The sequence below is a fragment of the Pterocles gutturalis genome, unplaced genomic scaffold, assembly GCF_000699245.1.
Source record: "Pterocles gutturalis isolate BGI_N339 unplaced genomic scaffold, ASM69924v1 scaffold50898, whole genome shotgun sequence".
Classification (NCBI taxonomy): Eukaryota; Metazoa; Chordata; class Aves; order Pterocliformes; family Pteroclidae; genus Pterocles; species Pterocles gutturalis.
In genome coordinates this window covers 1-19,248 of record NW_010122400.1, presented here as the reverse complement: position 1 = coordinate 19,248, position 19,248 = coordinate 1, and the positions used below count along the sequence as shown (strand labels likewise).

Below are 19,248 nucleotides of genomic sequence, written 5' to 3'. Positions count from 1 at the left end.
AGCAGGAAGGATTGAATCTACTTTCTGTACTTAAATCACACCTGTAAGAAATTCTGTAAGGTTTCTATCTCGCTTTGAAGTGTTTATTAATATACCCCGTGAGACAAGGCTGAAGCGTCCAGAACCAATCTCACTTAAACAACAGTCTTCATATAATAACAAAATATGCTTGATACTGGACTTATAATAACAGTGATACAGATATTTGTACAGGTCTGATTTGCCTGCATGTTACAGACATGTTACCCACTTTGCATATAATCTTTAGATATATCTCTTTAGATATAATCTTTAGATGTCAGAAACTCTGTGGCAGAATCGTTATAGACACTTTAGACATCTGAAAACAAAGTAGTTGCCTTGAGGTACTGAAAATCATGATACTCTTTACCCCTCCTTTAGTTTTACTTGTGATATTCTAACAGGAATTTTTTGAAAAGGAAATCTGCGCCAGTTGCTCTGGATGTAACAGGAGCTGTCTCGAAATGATATGCTTAAACCTTACCAGCTAGTGGAACTGGGGTTGAAATTGGCTATATCATGCAAAGTTTTGTCCAGATCAGGACATATGAAAGATTAAGGAGTTAACATTTCATATTTAATTCAAGCCTTCAATGTTCTTTCAAAAAACTGTTTACATTTGAAGAAAAAAACCCCAGTATTTTGCAAACCTGCAATGTATCAGAATTACTAAGCCGAGCAGTATCTGCCTCCAGGCAAGCTGAAATGTGACGTTGTGACAGTTCAGAAAATTGGAAAAAGAAAAGTAGACATAAGACACAGACATTTTTATGAGACATAAAAACTTCTGAAACAGGAACTAAAAATCCACCTAGAGAAAAAATACCATCTAGCAACAACAAGCTAGTGCATTAACTGTAACTAAACCAAATATTTTATATGTCTATATATTTCTGTTATATCATGTGCATATAGAATCATAGAATGGTTAGGGTTGCAAAGGACCTTCAAGATCATCGAGTCCCAACCCCCTGCTGTGGGCAGGGACACCTCCCACTAGACCAGGTTGCTCAAAGCCTCATCCAACCTGGCCTTGAACACCTCCAGGGATGGGAAAGCAACTGTCTAGTTCCACACTACTACACTCACAGCATCTTTGTCTTTCCCTGAGGCTAAGGACTCATGCCCAACCAATTTCAGACACTGCTAATTAAAAACCCCTCATCTCACCTATACAGGCTACATGGACATTATATATGCATAATATGAAATACCCAAACAATACTGGATTTTTAAGTCCTGTCCATTTGACAGACATTTCAACCATGCTCTACACATTCAAAGTCTAATCTCAACCAGTGAAGCCTCTGCTTTGTCTGTTGTGATGTTTTAGTGAGATAGTCATTAGTGACCCCATAATTCTAGCTGTCACTGTGCCTCGAGGTTAAACAATATTAAAAGGGCAAGAATTAACTACGGCCTCCTCATATCATGCAAATATTTAATACATTTGGAACATACGCAGCACAAATAAGTTGGGATAACTGTGTAGCTCTCTCAGACCCTTTCCCCACAATGAAGCGGCATGAGATCTTACTGAAAAATAAGCAGTCACCTCACTAGCTTTCTTCCACACCCGAAAACTTAACTGCTTTTTATACAGAATTATTATTTGCAATAAATAAATAAACCAGCTTTAAAACTTCATACATTTGAGGAGTGGGAAATTAACAGCCCTGATATGTAAAAGGACCCCCTGTGGTTCTTGCAATTACATTACATTAACTCGGGACAACGCTGTCCTTTGTAAATAGACAAATGCAATACATGAAATTTAAGAAGTCTCTTTTTTGGAGTGTAATACAAAGCACTGGTCTAAATTGAAGTACTGCCAGTCACAAGGCAATGCCAACTTCAGAATCTGAACTTTCATCTTAAAAAAGCAGAATTCTTAGACATTGTGACAGAAAGGAAATACCTGACAAACTGAACATATGTAACAGGACATGGATTAATCTGTTGAGACCATGAACAACTGGGCTACTGTGAAGCAAAATTCACTAGATACTGTGAAGTCCAGATTCACTGAAGAATCCTTTGCAACATCACTCCAAAACGAAGGCTGTGTGCTTATGTAAAAGACCCTCATTAGGACACACAAAATGATTAATTACTCTTGTGCATCTTTCTTCATTTCAGCAACAACCCCTGCCAAGCAAACCGTACATCTCTTTGATGTATGGTTTGAGAAAGCAGTTTATCCTGCCCTATTCAAAATCCTTCAGAATAAGGACAAGAAAGTGAAGGCATTTCAGAATAGTTAGCTGATTTAGGTTCATGATGACATAAGTGTTGATTAAGAAATTCTGGCTTCCTGCACCTCAGTTCTACAGCTTGGAGACAAAGTATTACAAACTTACTCAAAAGTGACTTTATTTTAATTTCATAACTGTAGCTTTGTCTTCAATTCGTGCTTCCTACAAATAGCTTTATACAGTCACATTGTGGTGGTGGCGGAGTATATATATATTTACATATCAAACACATAAAACTTTATCATTTTAACCTCATGCAAAAAAACCTAAAGCCTGACACTTTAATTGCAAAAAGAGATTCGGTAATTTGTTCATACATTTCTATTTGCCTTCTCCTCATGATTAGTATAAAGAAAATTAGTTGCTTTATTTATAGTTATTCTCTACAGGGAATATACGGATGATCTGAGTAGGATTGGGAAAATATTTCTGAAGCAAAAACACCAAATTACATTTCACCAAAAAATAACTTCAAATACTTTTCTGTAGGAATACCAAGATAGGCAGTTAGCACTCACTTGTCTCTGCACCCTGGGAGAAGCAGTGTGTAGTAGTGAGAAGAGATCCTGGAGCAGAGTCAGCTGCTGAGCCAGATACTGCCGGCCTACGTTGGAACCACTCAACGCCAGAACCATTGACAGCAGCTCAAAGCAATAAGCATCAGAAGAAGCATCTTCATCGTTAGGCTGCGAGTTGGCGTTCTCTTTGCTTGAGATGGCATGCTCCCATTCTTCACGCACACGGGTTGCTTCCATTCGTATGGCCTGGACTATATGAGCACACACCTATCCAAACAGAATACAAATATGTAGCAACTCTTAAAAACTTATAGCAAGTGAAAGATACTGTGTTTTATGTACCTTCACAAGTAGAAACAAAATGGAAACCCAGCAAAATTTGGCCTGTGCTTAAATTACTTTTCAACATAAATTCAAATGAAGAATAAAATTTAGATTTCAATTTAGAGAAAAGATTCGATAAAATTCTTTAGAATTAAGATTTATATTTATTACTGAATTTGCTCATCTTCATTCTGGATAATTTCACTGATATAATTTTTTTTTAAATTGTAGTTCCTGCTTTTTGTTTTTTACACAGAATTCAGGTAAAAAAAAACCACATACAAAAACCCCCAAAGAAATACGTTTACTCAACACCGACAAAAGAAAAGGACTTATTGTTTAGTTTACTACTCAAAAAGCTTAAAAAATCTTAGAAACCATGTTTTCATTTTACCAACAGCATGTTAAAAAGGATATTTAAAAGATTTATAAGTTTGTTAAGATGGGTGACAAAAAAAGTAGATTCCGCATGACTTACGAATCTAACAAACTTCAAAATTAATCAAATATCTCTTGTATTACTGTGAAAATCTTTATGGCAATGTGATAGGTGTAATAAAATAATATAAAAGACGCTTCAGTTGGTATATTTAGAAAAATTACGTATTCAAAAGAAAAATAAAAACATACTCTAACTACTGGTTTATGTTAAGAAAAACAAAGATAAGTAAGAAAACCACAAACCCAAACTTTCACTGACTGCAGGAAAGAATAATTTAACAATGTATGCACTGATTATCTTTTTAGGATTAAATGTTATCAAACCTAAATACTTTCTGATGACAGAAATGGGGAGAAAATGTGCAAAACTAAAAATTTAAACTCTGTCACTGAACCTCTCCTAAAAATTTGAGGTCTACTATTATGCTATTATTATCAGCAAACATAAAGAACCATTTACAACTCAATTATAAAACTTTTCTTTTTAAATTGTGTCTAATAGGATATGGTTTTTTATCCTATTAAAATGGACTTTTTCTGTGTCAATTTCAGCAGTTTTTTCATATAAAACTCAGATACATACTATTTAAAATCTAAATGTTTATAAAGAAAAACAGAAGAACTGAAAGTGTCAAGTAAGAGGCACTATATTGACTGAAAAGGAGCATATTTATTACAACACACAAACATCTAATCCTCAAAGCATTTCAAAATGAACAAACCTGCTTCTGCAAATTTGTCAGTTTGCTCCGGCTGAATATGATCCCTACCATGTGCTCCTTCAGGTCTGCATCTGATGTTGCCTTCATAAAAAGCATTTTTAACATTAGATCAAGAGTTTCAAGAACATTTCCTGATTACTGTAGCAAATAACACGTAGTATCAACAAATTTTCTACTAAAAGTTTGTAGCTGTTAGTTACAGAGAAACAGGATATATAAGCAAGATCAGCTTAACTATGGTTAATAAATACCTTAGACATAATTACTTTCTCTTTGTAAGAGGAAATTTGAGCATGGAATAAATAATCAATAAGCAAAACAAGTGAAGTATAATTATCCTAGATTCAGCCTCTCCATGTAGCTTGATACAATCACTGATTAAGTCTTTGTAAAGCAGTGCACAGAATATACTCTTCAGTTTATATATTTTACAATAAAAGAAACAGGGAACACACAATTAAGTTAACCACACAGCAGGCGTGAGAAAAATACACTTTTACAAAATGAATTTCAGTCATGGAACTTATTGCCACAAGGTACTGGGGAGAGCAAAACCACATATCATCTGAAAAATGAAATTACTTTCATCAAGGACAGTCCAATTTTGACTATTAAACATGACAATCCAGACACAGTGACCTTTTTCGGGAACACTTCTTAAACTAATCCTTACTGGAAGACTGGAGAGTATACTAGGATATAAAAAGGATAAAAGGATACTAGTGCAGTTTCTGAATACTTTCTCTAAACATCAACTGAGCCCCTCTTAAAGGCACAAGATAATAGGCCAGAAGGACTTTCAGGTTGACCATTAGTGCAGGTGTTAAGTACTTCTGTAATTGTAGGCATACTTAGCACCACCATTGGTAAGATGTTTCCATTAAACACATATGCTCCAATTATAATCTACTAATAAAAAATCATTGATAATTAAAAAAATAAGCAATTGTAACATTTTACTTCTTTTTTGGTCTGAAAATTATGTAGCATATATGAAAAATACTGAAAATCATCCTGGATCGTTTTTTCAGCAAAGTATTATTGATAGAATACAAATAAATACATTGTGTACTTTTTCTTCTCCTTCTGGGGAAGACAATAGCGCTTTTTCTTCTTGTTCTGGGGTTGGCTCAGCATCTCCAGAGATGAGTTTTCCAAACACCTGGAAGAAAGACAGTGCCAATTAGCTTATCTTGAAGACAAAGTTGTGCAGATGTGCCATTTTACACTGAAACATAAAGCACTGAAAGTCTACAACTTATAGTAATTTTCACTGTATAACACATCCTTAAAATCCCACCTGGGATGTAATAAGTCGGAATACTCGCAGCGTCTCAGATTCACAGTTTCTTTGTTGAGCTACACTTGCAGAAATCTGGCCTGCTATTTTAATGCTTTCACCATCCTTCAATCCAAGAATTTTCACTTGTCGAACTCTTAGTGTGTTCTCTGGACCCTTCAATTCAATTTTGATGATGTGATTATCACCCCCAGGAAGTTCACTTGTCACCCAGCCAATATGTCTTGAATCCAAGTCTACCTATTAAACAGGAATATAAAGATGGGAACGGACATTACATCAAACAGAAAGTCACTTAACTCTAAACCAAACCCATCATGTATCACTGGAACCAATACAGTGTTTGTGGTGAAATTTTCACCCTGAGCAGTAAGACTATCATGTTTAATTATAAAAATATTCAACCTCATGAATTCAAATTAAAGAAACTGTCAAACTTAAAAACATATATATGACATATAGCCGTTTATTTTTTCTCTTTAAAGCCTATTAGAGGCCTATCTAACCCTTAAAAACACTTTGAACTAACATTTGCTCACTACTTTTAATAAAAAAAAAAAAAAGCCTCCATAGTTTAACTGCAAATGTAACACAGAATTATCAGTTATTTCATCCCTATTTACACAAACCCCTGACAAACAAATTGTAACTTTGTGGAAGTCAATGTCTGATATCCTTATCAAGAGATGCAGGACTTAATAACTGTAATTAAGGTTGGATGAGGCTTTGAGCAACCTGGTCTAGTGGAAGGTGTCCTTGCCCATGGCAGGGGGGTGGGAACTAGAGGATCTTTAAGGTCCCTTCCAACCCTAACCTTTCTATGATTCTAAAAAAGACAGATGAACTGTATCAAATTGGTTTATTTTTAAATAAATGTGGTTTATAAAAAGAACATAAATGATGTTATATAATTTAACCTGTGATGTCACTACTGGAAGCCAAAACCCAGCAGGGTGCAGTGTCTTACATTGCTGCTCAAAGCAGCCCAGGTGGGTGTAAGTTAAACTTGGCCCTCATATCCATTTATAATCAAGCTAATATTTGTTCTTTCCCATTTCTAGGCTAATTCTCAGTGTGCTGCAGCAGACAAGACTGACTTTTTTTTTTTTTTTTAATACCATAAGACAGGTTATGCATGAGTTACGTGGGTGTGTTTGAAGATAAAAATCCTGTTGGAGAAGTGTCAGAGGACTGTTCACCAAAGAGGGAGCAAAGCTTCATCAAGTCCTGCCTGTCTTCTGGAAGTGAACCATCCCTAGAAAACTGACTGGGAACTGCATTTGAGCAGGCAGAAACAAGGCCAGGGAGCGAGCTAAAAAGCGGTATGAATGATCACGAGTCCAGCTCCTGAGCTCTGCTGTGGCCTGATTTTATTTAGCTGGATAGCCAGGCATACCAAGTCAGTCTTCTCAAAAAACCAAAGAATTCTCCAAGAGGAGGGGATGTGTGTGTCCATCTATATTTTGTACATACATTTACAAACTCACAGAGAAATACACACACAATACACGTGCAAACTTTTTATCTGTCCATGTATGTACACACAATCACACTTTACTATTTAGTACGAGCTCACTGTACTAAAGTGCAACCCCACTGTACGAAAGTTTTGTTTCTTCAGGTTTCTGACATCTTTTGGAGCTTTATCTTTGCCTTAAATGCTCTCTGAAGATAAGAGGTAGAGAAAAGCAAACTATTTCTCTGTTCCTTAAATATCTTTGATGGGTCACATCAGTGTTAAAAATACAAAACATTGTTCTCTGTGTAAAAAAACATGCCTCTGTCATTTGGCTTAGCAACAGAAGTACAAAGACTGAACACCATTCTGAACTTGAGTATCCAGACAAAAGTCTTAAGATACCTGAAGCTGAAAACTAAAATGGCAGGGTAAAATGTGTGCTAGAAACATGTACTAGACCATGTAACTAGAAAAACTTATCCTGAGGGTAAATGATTTATTTTCTCCTTTCTGATGGTGTTCTACTTCTGCTAACTCTGCTTTTATCTAATGAAAAATGATTCCATAAAGCAGATAAAAGGCAATGATGGTGCAACACTAAGAAGCCAGGCATCAGAATATCTAACAACACGCAATACTACTTAATGCAATTATTTGAGGTATATCCAGATGTAAGTACCCTAAAAGAAATTTTCTGGACCTTATAAAATGCAACCTAAATAATCTTTTTTGGAAACTTTCTACATGATCAGTTATCCTCTCAGCTGTAATAATTAAACAAAAACAATTTAAGCAACATCTTATACTACCCTGTTCTGTTTCAGTAAAAGAGCAAAAGCTTGATCAATATTCAGCATATATGACTGAATTCTGTCATTAATAATTCAATATTTTCCAATAATATCATAATGCCTGGTAGCTCTAAAATAGTTTATCTACCATAAGAAATGAAAACTATTTGCTTAGAAAATACCTGCTATATGCAGCCAAAAAATGACAGCAATTTTTCAGTGTCAACTGTTAAAATGTTTACCTGCTTTATTCTGCAGAGATCTTCTACCGCCTTGCCAGTTAGGAAGGTCATTGAAGTCACTTTGTTCTGCAACAGACAAGCAAAATAAGAACAAAACACTTAAACTGAGGACCATTCTGACTATTTCTTCTGTATTAAAAGAGTACGTACATAAAAGAGAGACAAGTTGTTTCACTATGAATAAAAAATTTAAAAAGTGATCAAAACCAAAGAATTACAAAGCGCAGCTCTCAAAAAAAAATTGCTTCTTGTATTAAAAGCTGTATTTGTAAAAGATATATTTGTAACATTACCATACAGGTCAAGAAGCATGAACGTAGTAAGTCTAGGAAATAGTTTGGATTTTATGAAAACTCCATATTTGAATGCCTCTACAGAAATCGTGAGCAGGAAAAGTAACTTATGAAATAATTAAATGCTTGAAAATGCATCTGAAATTGAACATGCCACTGAGAATTAAAGTTTCCCACTCTTAGGTCCATGGAAAATGCAAATCTAGTTGGATTGGTCCAATTGTATCAGCTACTGCTTTCAAACCCACAGGAATTAGAAACATTACTTTGAAATGTGAGCCTCTAGATTAGAATTACAAACTGAACTGGACAAAGAAAGCAGTGGTTCTTGATTGATAAATATATACAACTTTGACTAAGCACCTTCAAGGAGAGACATTTAATTTCATTTTCTTCTTACCCCAAGATCTCTGGAATTGTCTACATGAACACATACATAACGTGCATTGATTCCTTTTACACAGTTAATTGTGATGTTTTTAGTTTTGTTTTTATCTTCATCTCCTGACTCCCAGAACGTTTCTGTAGACCCATCTGTTAAACTACCAATCATGGCAGGTCGGCTTGATGTTTTAATGTCAACAATGCTGGTTAGGTCTTTTAGACAAACTACTATACACAGTTCCTGTGAAAACAAATGAAAATATTTAAAATATCTGAAAGCCCAAATACAGGCATTATTTAGAAATCCTAAAACTATACAGACACTTCTGTTCTGAGGAAAACGCGCTCTGAATTAAAGAAGAAATTTGTCATTTATTGGTTCAAATTATTCAGCTCTTTAAGCCAAAGGAAATATTAATAGCTAACAGATGAATATGCCTAAATGTATTAATAAATCATCAGAGGGTTAGAGCACCTCTCCTTTGAAGACAGGCTGAGAGAGTTGGGGTTGTTCAGCCTGGAGAAGAGAAGGCTCCGGGGAGACCTTAGAGCAGTCTTCCAGCACCTGAAGGGGGCCTACAGGAGAGATGGGGAGGCACTCTTTATCAGGGAGTGTAGTGAGAGGACAAGGGGCAATGGCTTTAAACTGAAAGAGGGTAGATTTAGATTAGATATGAGGAAGTTTTTTTGTTGTGAGGATGGTGAGACACTGGAACAGGTTGCCCAGGGAAGCTGTGGATGCCCCATCCCTGGAGGTGTTCAAGGCCAGGTTGGATGAGGCTTTGAGCAACCTGGTCTAGTGGAGGGTGTCCCTGCCCACGGCAGGGGGGTTGGAACTCGATGATCTTTAAGGTCCTTTCCAATACAAATCATTCTATGATCCTATGATTCTATGATAAATGGAAGAACACACTTTAAACATCTTCATCAGGAATACTAATTTGTGCTCTTCAGAATAATAGAAGGAAAAAAAGATAAAAGCAAGTAAGTACTGGAAGTATACAGCATTAAAAAAGTGAACTAAATGAATGAACCAAATGAATTAACTAAGTGAACCATATGAGATCCCCAAACACTGTACTCGCAAACAAGCACTTACAAGCACTGCTCCAAAATTTAGGTTTGAGTGATATAAAGGCTAAGGGTCAATATTTGAACCTCTAAAGCTAAATATGAGAACCTGAATATCAGCAACAAGATCCCAAACTGAGATACATTCAAGGAAATATGACATTGCAATAAAGAATTTTTTTATTTCAAACAGAATGATAACATGAAGTACAGGCTGTTCATAACTGTTTTCTGCTTCTGAGAGAGAGATGTAATACTTGCCTGATTCATGACTTCAAAACCAGACTGAATACTGATACTAAAACTCTCTTCACTATCTCCATCATCAGATTTAGACAAAATATTGTTGATATGATGAAAAACATTGCTCTGGTGCAGGAACTGGTGATCAGATTGTTTGAATTTGAGACTCCAGCACCTGAAAACATATTTAGTGAACTCTGAAATTTTAAATATTGTTTAAAAGACATAACCTATCAATGAAACTATTAATTACATTTTTGATTCTCAAAATACTTTCCATAAACCTTTAACTTCAAATTTTTAAAGAATCTTAAGTGTTTCTATGCACCATTTTGAAGAAGGCAGGAACAAACTTTTCTTAGAATTTTAACAGTGAATAGAATCATTATTATTAAATTTGTATCTTTGAGACAGATACACAAGAAAAATTTCAAACAGTTTAAGGACACTAACCAGATGACAGATCTCTGAGCAAAAGGTATTACGTTACCATGCACTTACACACAGATTCTACCATATTATTCAATAATATGTTTTTTTTTCATAGTGGATACAGTACAGAGTTTAAGAGCCAATTTTTCTCTACAAAGTCTTTTATACTATTATTTATATGTATAAACACATACATACATCTTTTACATCTATCCTTCCTATGTGTAAGGATAGACACGCTCCTTTTCACAGAGGCACAAAGTTTTTCAGACTTCCTATCTACTTTGCAAAATCTTTTCATCTATGTTACAATGTTTCCAGCCTTTTAAGAATTTTCTTAATTTGTGCTTACCTTAAGGCCATTTGCTGTAATGCACTACCACTGGGAAGAGACATCATAAGATCGGAGATTGTCTGGAGAAGGCGATGAAAAGTGTGGGGTAACGGGTGAGCTGCTTCGCCAGCAATCAGTATATCTGACAGAGGATGCTCGCATACTCTTGTGTCTTTTTCCTACGACGCAAAGCGATTTGTATGTTGTTAAAAGACTTTCAGAGAAAAAGGTTAAATAAATAGAAATACATTTTTGCTATTTGGTTTAAGAATAACTGCAACAACCCTATAATGAGTGTGAAGTTCAAATTCTCATCAGACAATTTTTTACAATACCAAGTTGTACCTGAACACCAAACAAGGAATTTGGAAATAGACTGTATACTACCACATATTTCTCCTGATTTAAAGATGTGAAACATTACATTGCAATATTTTGAAAACAAACTAGAAAAAATAATGTATTCCAGCTTTTTTGAGCACAAAAACCAGCATAACAAACTTGGCAATTAAGCTACGGTTATCAGTGGCTTTATTCATTAGAGCTGTGAAAATAACGATTCTTAGTTAAGGTGTGTCAGTATCAGAATGGCTGTGCATTAGGAGCCAAGGTCCACTGGGCAGTGAGTACAAGGGCAGTGGCAGAGGACCACAGAGGGTCAGGGCCAGAAAGGCATGTGATGAGGAAGAGTAGCAGAGAAAGAGAAGTAGGTTCTGATCACGATATCCAGTTTCAGAAGGCAAGGAAAGACTATCTATGAAGGATACAAACTGTTTCATCTGCTGTTTTTTTTAAAAGAAAATCTGATCCTGTTTGAAACATGGAACCCATCTGCATGCCTCCAACATGCTGACATCCGAAGACAGAGTCAAACTTACTATTTTAAACCCATTAGATTGTCTATGTATATTCCTGCAAGTACATTTCCTATGAATCTTGACTGCTTGAATGCCTAGAAATGCTATGGTATTATTTGAAATGAATTTTAGGCACATGCTTACCTAGATAAGAATCATCAAACCAGACATTTCTCTGCATTTTCCTGGAGGGCCTAATGTGGTAAAATGTACTCACCGTATGAAGTAGGAAGCATGAGATTAAACTCTATGCTAAGTATAATCAATTACTCAGAAAAAGTTCAAAGCCTAGGTATTTCCCAGGGATCCTATCTATGCAGATAGCATCCTGCTCCCCCCATCTCCTCTGCAGCTTAGCAATTCTCGCATTTTGTTTTGCTTTAGCATGGACATTGCCCTTGAAGCTATATTTTATGTATTTATGGTTCTAGACTCCCATCCCTCATTTTTAAAGAATTCATCACTGGGATTTCTCACCCTCTCCCAGTATACTAAAAGAATGTGTAAAAATATTTCACATAAGGAAATTAATCCCAGTTGTAGAAAAGCACCAAACTGGCTCAGATTTATTACATTCTGTACATCTATTTACATGGGTGTTTTTATCATATGATCAGACTACTGAAGGGAGATGTTGTGATTTGAATATACATCACCTGAGTGATAGTTAACAACTAGCTGAAAACTGTTGTCATTTTCTTGTATGCCATAAAATATTCATACTAGCCAAGTGACCAAGGGGAATTTTTAAGTCCCTCTTCATTATATCAAAAGAGAAGCAGCATTCCCACCAGAGCAGAAGTGGCATATTTTGATATTCCTTTCTAGTGTCCTTCTAATTTCAAGATGGATTAGATTTGAAGTGGTAAAAATTACTCTTACTAACAGCACTAGCATGATTTCTTGAGCTACTCATTGTGGATATTATCATGTTTTCAATAAGAGATAGATCTAGAAGAGATTGTATAGAGATATCTTTTGGAAGAGTGATATGTTAGACTATACCATTTTATGTGCTATTTTTCAAAACTATCTATAGATTTTTCTTAAATCACAAAATTAACTATATCTAGTGTATATGTAACTACTTATATAGATAATTATTTATATACAGACAGAATTACTTAAATTAACTATAAATTTTAAGAATTAACTGTACACTTTTCTTAAAGCACTGGAAGACACAGCAGACCAAAGTTTCTCTGAAAAATACTCTTTTCTCTCTTCTTTTTGTCTATGGGGGTGGGGGCAAAGGAAGAATAAAAAGCGAACAGTAAATTCTTTTGTTACTGGAAGCAATGTGCTTGTGCATTTTTTTTTTCTTCTTTCCCATGAATACTCACAAAAATGATGCATTAAAGGCAGTACTTCATCAGCACACAAAATTCACTGATTTTAGAAGAAAAATTAATTTATCTATGATTATCAAAACAGTTAAAGTACAATTTAAGACTAAGAATATTCATTCCATAATTAATGTTCTGTTTCACAGAAAGAGGATTAAGGGTTTCTTTTTTGGTATGTTTTTTTTAACACATAATAAAAATATTTCAAAATTGACTACAAAATCAACAGAGATACTGTATTTATGAAAGGAATGATGAGCCTCACTTACTTGTTCTGCATTTTCTTTATTTGATTTATTTTCTTCATCCTCCTCTTCTTCAGGCTCTACAGGTGCAGGAGTCAGGGAAGCCACAAAATGCCATAAAATATCATGAAGAGAAGTTGTTTGAATAACATTACAAAGAAGCCAGTTGAAAGCCTAAAATAAAATACACACAAGGATTATTAATTGGTTAAGCAAACCTGGAATAAAACCATTTCTTAAACCCTTTATGTAAGGAGGTGCACTGATGCTTCTGGACAGGCAAATGATAATGCAGAGGTCTTAAAGTAAGATATATTGCTCTGCAGCTGCAACATTTTATTCAAATGACATCTATATTACAGGGGACATAGTAAAGTAATTCATAAACACCATACACAAAAATAAGTTATTTGAAAAAAGCTTTAAGGATGAAAAAGCAAAGTTCTTATGTATTTTCAGAGTTCATTACAGGATGAGGTGGCGGCACTCCTTTCTATACAAATCGGTTAACAAAGTAAAGATCCTTTCTAATTCAGAACTCCATAGGCTCAGATTTGGTTTCCTTGTTCGGTCTCTCCCATTGACTGAATTAATCACAACAATTCAGTCACTTCCAAAAAAATCAACACAGTAACAGAAAAAAAGATTTTTAAAGATTGTAACATTCTTATATTTTTTCTGAAAGTTGCAATACTTCTGCACATTGATCTTTGGAAATTTGTCGGGTGGTGCTTAACAGCAGAGTTGTGTTTTTTACTGTATCTGAAAAAATCCACCTATATTCTCACAAGTTACAATTACTTGAAAAATACCCATGCTGTATACAAGTACAGAAGAAACTTCACTATAGCTTAGCTGACATTAAAAAAAAAGGCCTCAATGAGGATGCCTCTTGCAGCTTTGATTGTAGCAATTGATCTTTTGGTCGCTCATTCAGTATCTACATAACAGGGGTAGCATTCACCCATCTCAGGAGGAACTTGTGAAGTATCTAAATATCACCAGCACCAAAACAATTCTAAAGAAAGAGTACTCAGTCCAAGATTTGAAAAAGGAATGGCAAGTAGACCAGTAAGATGCTGAGCAAATTGGGAGAAAACAATATTCATATAATTGATTTTTGCAGTCTTAATAATATTCTCTTATCTACACAACAGATAAACTACTGAAGGAGGTTTACAGGCAATGTTTTTGAATTAATAACTTTTTGAGTTAATAATACAAGCAAATGAAATTTTAGAATAGTTTTAAAACTAAAAAATAAATAAACAGAATTTAGAAAACTGCACATTACAAAATAATACCTTTTTTAAAAAATTCTAAATAAAAATTATTTAAAAAAAATCTGAGACAGAATTTACAAATATCTTCTTTTAATCATACAAGATCTATTAGTACAATAATACCTCCATGGCAAAGACTCGGCAAGCAGATTTCCGTAAGGCTTGTTTCATTGCTATTTCAAGTCCTTCCAGATCATGATGCTGGATTACAAATGCCAATACTGGCCACTGGAAATTTCTCTCTCCTTTAGAAAGAGAGCTGTGGGCGGAGATTAACCGAGAAAGTTCAGGAGATGGATGTCTCAGGAGAGAGGACCCCACTTCTATTCAAAAGCATAAAAATATGCATACATTAGATTCTTTGTGCATTTTAATTTTATAGCCACAGTGAAAATAAAAAGCAATAGAACAATTTTCAAACTGACATTTTTGTTCATTTTTTCTATGACAAAAATATATTAAAAAAAGCAAGGTGGAAAAATGATGCTTCAAATCACAAAGAAAATAACACTTTAACTTTTAAATCAAGCACAAAAGATGCACCACAGATTTTAGGCCCTCAGTAATTCCTGAGCTGTTCTTAGGCTAATCATATGTGGATTAACAAACAGCTAATGTTTATTAATAAATAAAACCCATTTCCTGTATTTATAAAAAACGTATATTTGTCTACAGTTTCCAAGAAGAACTGCAAATCCAATGCCATATCGTTGAATATTTTTTCATTGCTGCTGCTGTCTGTGCTCTTACCTGCATCTCCACTGTTGACTCGTCTCCTAGGGATTGCCTTTACACGTGCTGGCAAAATTGAGTGCTGTTTGTCATATTCTGATGCAACAACTGAATATGACCTTTGAAAGACTGTACGCTTCGCAAGATCTGTATCTGTTATCGGACTGGTTTCCAAACTACAAAGAAATCAGTGAAGTTATAGACCCATTAACGGATATACAGAGTATACTTGAATTATACATAAATATTAAATAAAGACACATGCATTTCATAATGACAATGCTACTACTGCATGAAAGTTTGTCTTATGTACCTAATAACTGTTGAAATGCTGGAAAAGAAGGAACGCGTATTAGAATTACACATGGTGAAAAAGCATGCAAGTGCTTTATAAATAAATGTAATGATGTACATGGTAAGTTCCAAGAATTTAGGTATTTTTTAGAGAGAATACAAACATTCAGATCATGCCTGAATTGAAGTTTCAGACCAAATTTGCCCTGGGAAGGCACGTGAAAACATCTATGGAGTGAACTTTTAATATGCAAGCCAACTGAAATTTAGAACTTTATATGAAGTAAAAGTTTCTAACATCATTAGTCTTAAAGCCAATTTTCAATTGCTACGGCTATGCCTATGACAGGTTTTACTCCTTACCTTCAGTGTACTTCTTACAGTCTGCAGAAGAACTCCCAGCATATGCTGTCCCTACAGGCCTCAGGAGACCATGGTGTCCACAGTTTTAATAAAGGAATATACCAATACGATGCACTCTTAAGGAGTTTTGTTAGAAAAGTTCTATTTCTGAAAAGACTACATTGTAGGTTGTAGTATTCCAATAAACTGTTCTTGCAGTTAGTATAAAATATAACATATTGAAATAGAAACAGATTAAAAGCAAGTTTTCTCTTCATTACAACCTCATTATGAGGAATCATTGTTTGACATCTGAAAACACTGAGCATCTAAATTGATTCTGGACTATTACTAAGTAACAGTAACAACCTTTTTTTCCCTGGCAAAACAAAAAGTTCTGTAATTGCCTCAATTAGATCATAGTAAACTTAATGAAATAAGAAACTGGCTTAACCTGACAGAAACCATCTAGCTCTCTTGGTCCTAGACACCATTAAGTTGTCATTTCTTCAGTGACACTTTAGCTTCCCACAGAAAACAGCAGCAACATTTGCTTTGAAAAAACTAAGGTAATGAAATTCCCTCCTGTTCAAGCTTCGCTTCAGAATGAAATCCTGAATGGAGGATAACAGCTATTTTCTTTCAAAAAGGCCATTAATCTGCACTACAATCAGTTGTGCTAAAGAACAAGAATGCAGGGAAAAAAAATGGCTACATTTTCAAGGAGTTTGCAACAGCTACGATTGGCAACTGCTCTTCAGATCACTTCTTCAGTTCCACAATTCTGGAGATTCTGGAAAAACTGTATTTGTTTCTATAGGGCAATAAACAGGTCTGGAGTAAGGACTATGGATAAATTTCCCTGTGTTATGCTAGCAGTCCGTATCAATTTCTGAACAATTTTTTTTCATATATAAGTTGTAAACTCAAGACCTTTCTAGAGGGAAGCAACTGGTTTGCATTACAGTTAAAAGTTGCAAATCTGATTTGCAAACTTGCATTCCTAGTGGTTGAAAATATACCTGATACACTATGATTCACTGAAGATATTTTTCTAACTACAGCTTCATGTGTTTTTGGGTTTTTTGCTGCCATTTCAGAGATTGATCTGGGCTGATCTGATACCTTAGCTACTTTACAGCAATATTTTATTTATAAAAAGAAAACCAATAGAAATTGGTGCTATGCTGATGCTTTAGCATTTGTATGTAACACCTAGAATTACAAGGAAGTACCTTGGGGGCATAGATTTCATGTTACTCTCTGGCTCTTCAAAGACATTAGGGCTTGCATCAGGAGTAACTGAGATGTACGGTGCAGGTACTGAAGTTGAGCGCAGGTACCGCATCTCATCCTGGAAGAGGTTGTCATCCTGGTACCCAACAAAATTTTCATGATGATGCCTACATCAAATTAGATTTTTAAATTAGGATTAAGGATTACAAGTTCCTGAAACACACACATACACAAAAGTCCTTTGCCAATACACTCAGCCAGCCAGTGCTATTCATTTACTCCTCATCTGATGCATTTAAGCCAGTTGTGACTTACAAGTGTTAGTGGAAAATATAATGACATTTACAACCAACAGGGAGTGGGGGTCACCTTTTGCTATCCTTTAGTATTTTCATTTCCATTATGTATCTCAGGCCCAAATGTCTATCCATCCATAAACATATGACACTACAGTGAAATCTACTCAGAATACCAAGTAAGCCTCAGTCTTCTTTTTTTAACTGCGAAGAGAGAAAAGTAGCACATATGTCTGCTACTAACACACTAAGTTAAACCCTTAAGGAAATTCTATATTCTTTAGACAGAAACTAAACTGTTGTTAAAAAATATTTATCATCCAAAAGCTATTCAGGGTATGTTTGACCCTTGGAGCAAATACAATGCAAGAAACTGAACAAGATAATGGAAACAGAAGAGAAAGAAGAATAAAGATCATAAAGAATTTGGAAAATATGTATTTTTCAATGTAAATTTTAGTTTAGTTTATACACACATTTTTATCTAACACTATAAATAGATGAGTGTAAAAATCAATACGCATAAGCTTCCTTTAATTACCTTGCTAAAGTCTGTAGATAAAGACATGGCATTTTAATGGGAAAGTCTTCAGAAATTCCTTCTTTGACACTGGGAAGTTGAGATTGGAATGCTTTTGCAGGGTGATAGCAGAGGATACTGGGCTCAGCAGCGCTACTCAGTGACAATAAATATAGTGCATTGGCTTTAATCACTTGATGAGCTTCCATAGTTGGCAAGGCACGAGGTGTCTTAACTTGCATTGGTTTTCTCCTAGATTGTTTAATCTAGAGAAATTGAAAAAAGGTATACTTAAATTATACTTCATTGCAAGCAGAAGCTGTCAAGGTCACTTATACTAAAGTTGCTTGATTATTCCTGTTATAAAATGTTTTCTCACAAAATGGCACTTCTATTATTTCAGCAACTTTGCAAACTTTTAATAAACAGAAGAATGTTTTTGTGTTTGTCTCGGGATGCATTTTGTGTGCAAAGAGTTTCAATAAATTTAGTTTAAAAAATAAAGTTAAACTAGCATTATTCTGCTTATCTTAATACCTCAACATATTACAAATACTTCAAGCAAGAATATGAAATTGGTCATGGAAGACCAATATGAGAACACCTTTCATACTATTGCCATTAAAAACTGCTCTAGTTTGCCCAGTGTTTGGCATCTGTACCCAATGATCTGGATGATGAAGATCATTAAAGAAACTATAAACACAGAAAGTTAAAACAGTACTCGTATTTCAGTAAACAAATAAAACAGAATTCAAATTTAAATGAACTGACACATACTTTTAAAAAAATTAGGTACTGCATTCAATGCTGATGGGATAAAAAATAAAATTACTTTACAAATTTGAAAATGCTGCCATCTGAAGGGAAGTGATCAGCAAAGTTTCTACTTTATTATTTTAAACCTATAAATGACAGAAGTGAATATTCTAAAACTTTCAAAAATTCTGAAATTCCTGATTTTTTAAACTGGCCCTACCTTATTTTCAAGTTGTGATTAATCAGATAGAGAGCTAAACATGTGAGCAATAGATGAAAATACCTTTTCTCTTGCTGCTGCTTGCTTTTCACGGAGATATTTTTCTCTGCATCGATCACAAACCAAATACCAAGTGCTTCCTCCAATACCACCATCTCCACAATTACCAGCCCATCCTCCACAAAAGTGCCCTATGCTATTATAACCTTGGCCACCTGCATAACGGCCACAACCTACATCCAGGAAAAAAGATGAAAAAAAAGTTATATAATAATAATAATAATTATT

The 19,248-nt window shown here is 34.7% G+C and overlaps 1 protein-coding gene across 1 annotated transcript in view; it reads right to left on the bottom strand.

Annotated features, from left to right (window-relative positions):
- The window catches only part of LOC104464705 (E3 ubiquitin-protein ligase MYCBP2-like), a gene marked incomplete at its 5' end in the record, with an annotated part of 35,155 nt that extends 15,962 nt beyond the window's left edge, over positions 1-19,193 (bottom strand). Inside the window, 14 exons of the mRNA XM_010077499.1 lie at positions 2,795-3,061; positions 4,282-4,362; positions 5,345-5,443; positions 5,582-5,821; positions 8,074-8,139; positions 8,767-8,991; positions 10,083-10,239; positions 10,849-11,009; positions 13,303-13,452; positions 14,685-14,881; positions 15,312-15,469; positions 17,165-17,332; positions 18,003-18,247; positions 19,024-19,193. Of these exons, the coding sequence (XP_010075801.1) occupies positions 2,795-3,061; positions 4,282-4,362; positions 5,345-5,443; positions 5,582-5,821; positions 8,074-8,139; positions 8,767-8,991; positions 10,083-10,239; positions 10,849-11,009; positions 13,303-13,452; positions 14,685-14,881; positions 15,312-15,469; positions 17,165-17,332; positions 18,003-18,247; positions 19,024-19,193 (2,384 nt within the window). The remainder of the gene's footprint in view (positions 1-2,794; positions 3,062-4,281; positions 4,363-5,344; positions 5,444-5,581; positions 5,822-8,073; positions 8,140-8,766; positions 8,992-10,082; positions 10,240-10,848; positions 11,010-13,302; positions 13,453-14,684; positions 14,882-15,311; positions 15,470-17,164; positions 17,333-18,002; positions 18,248-19,023) is intronic.
- Between the last annotated feature and the right edge of the window lie 55 nt (positions 19,194-19,248).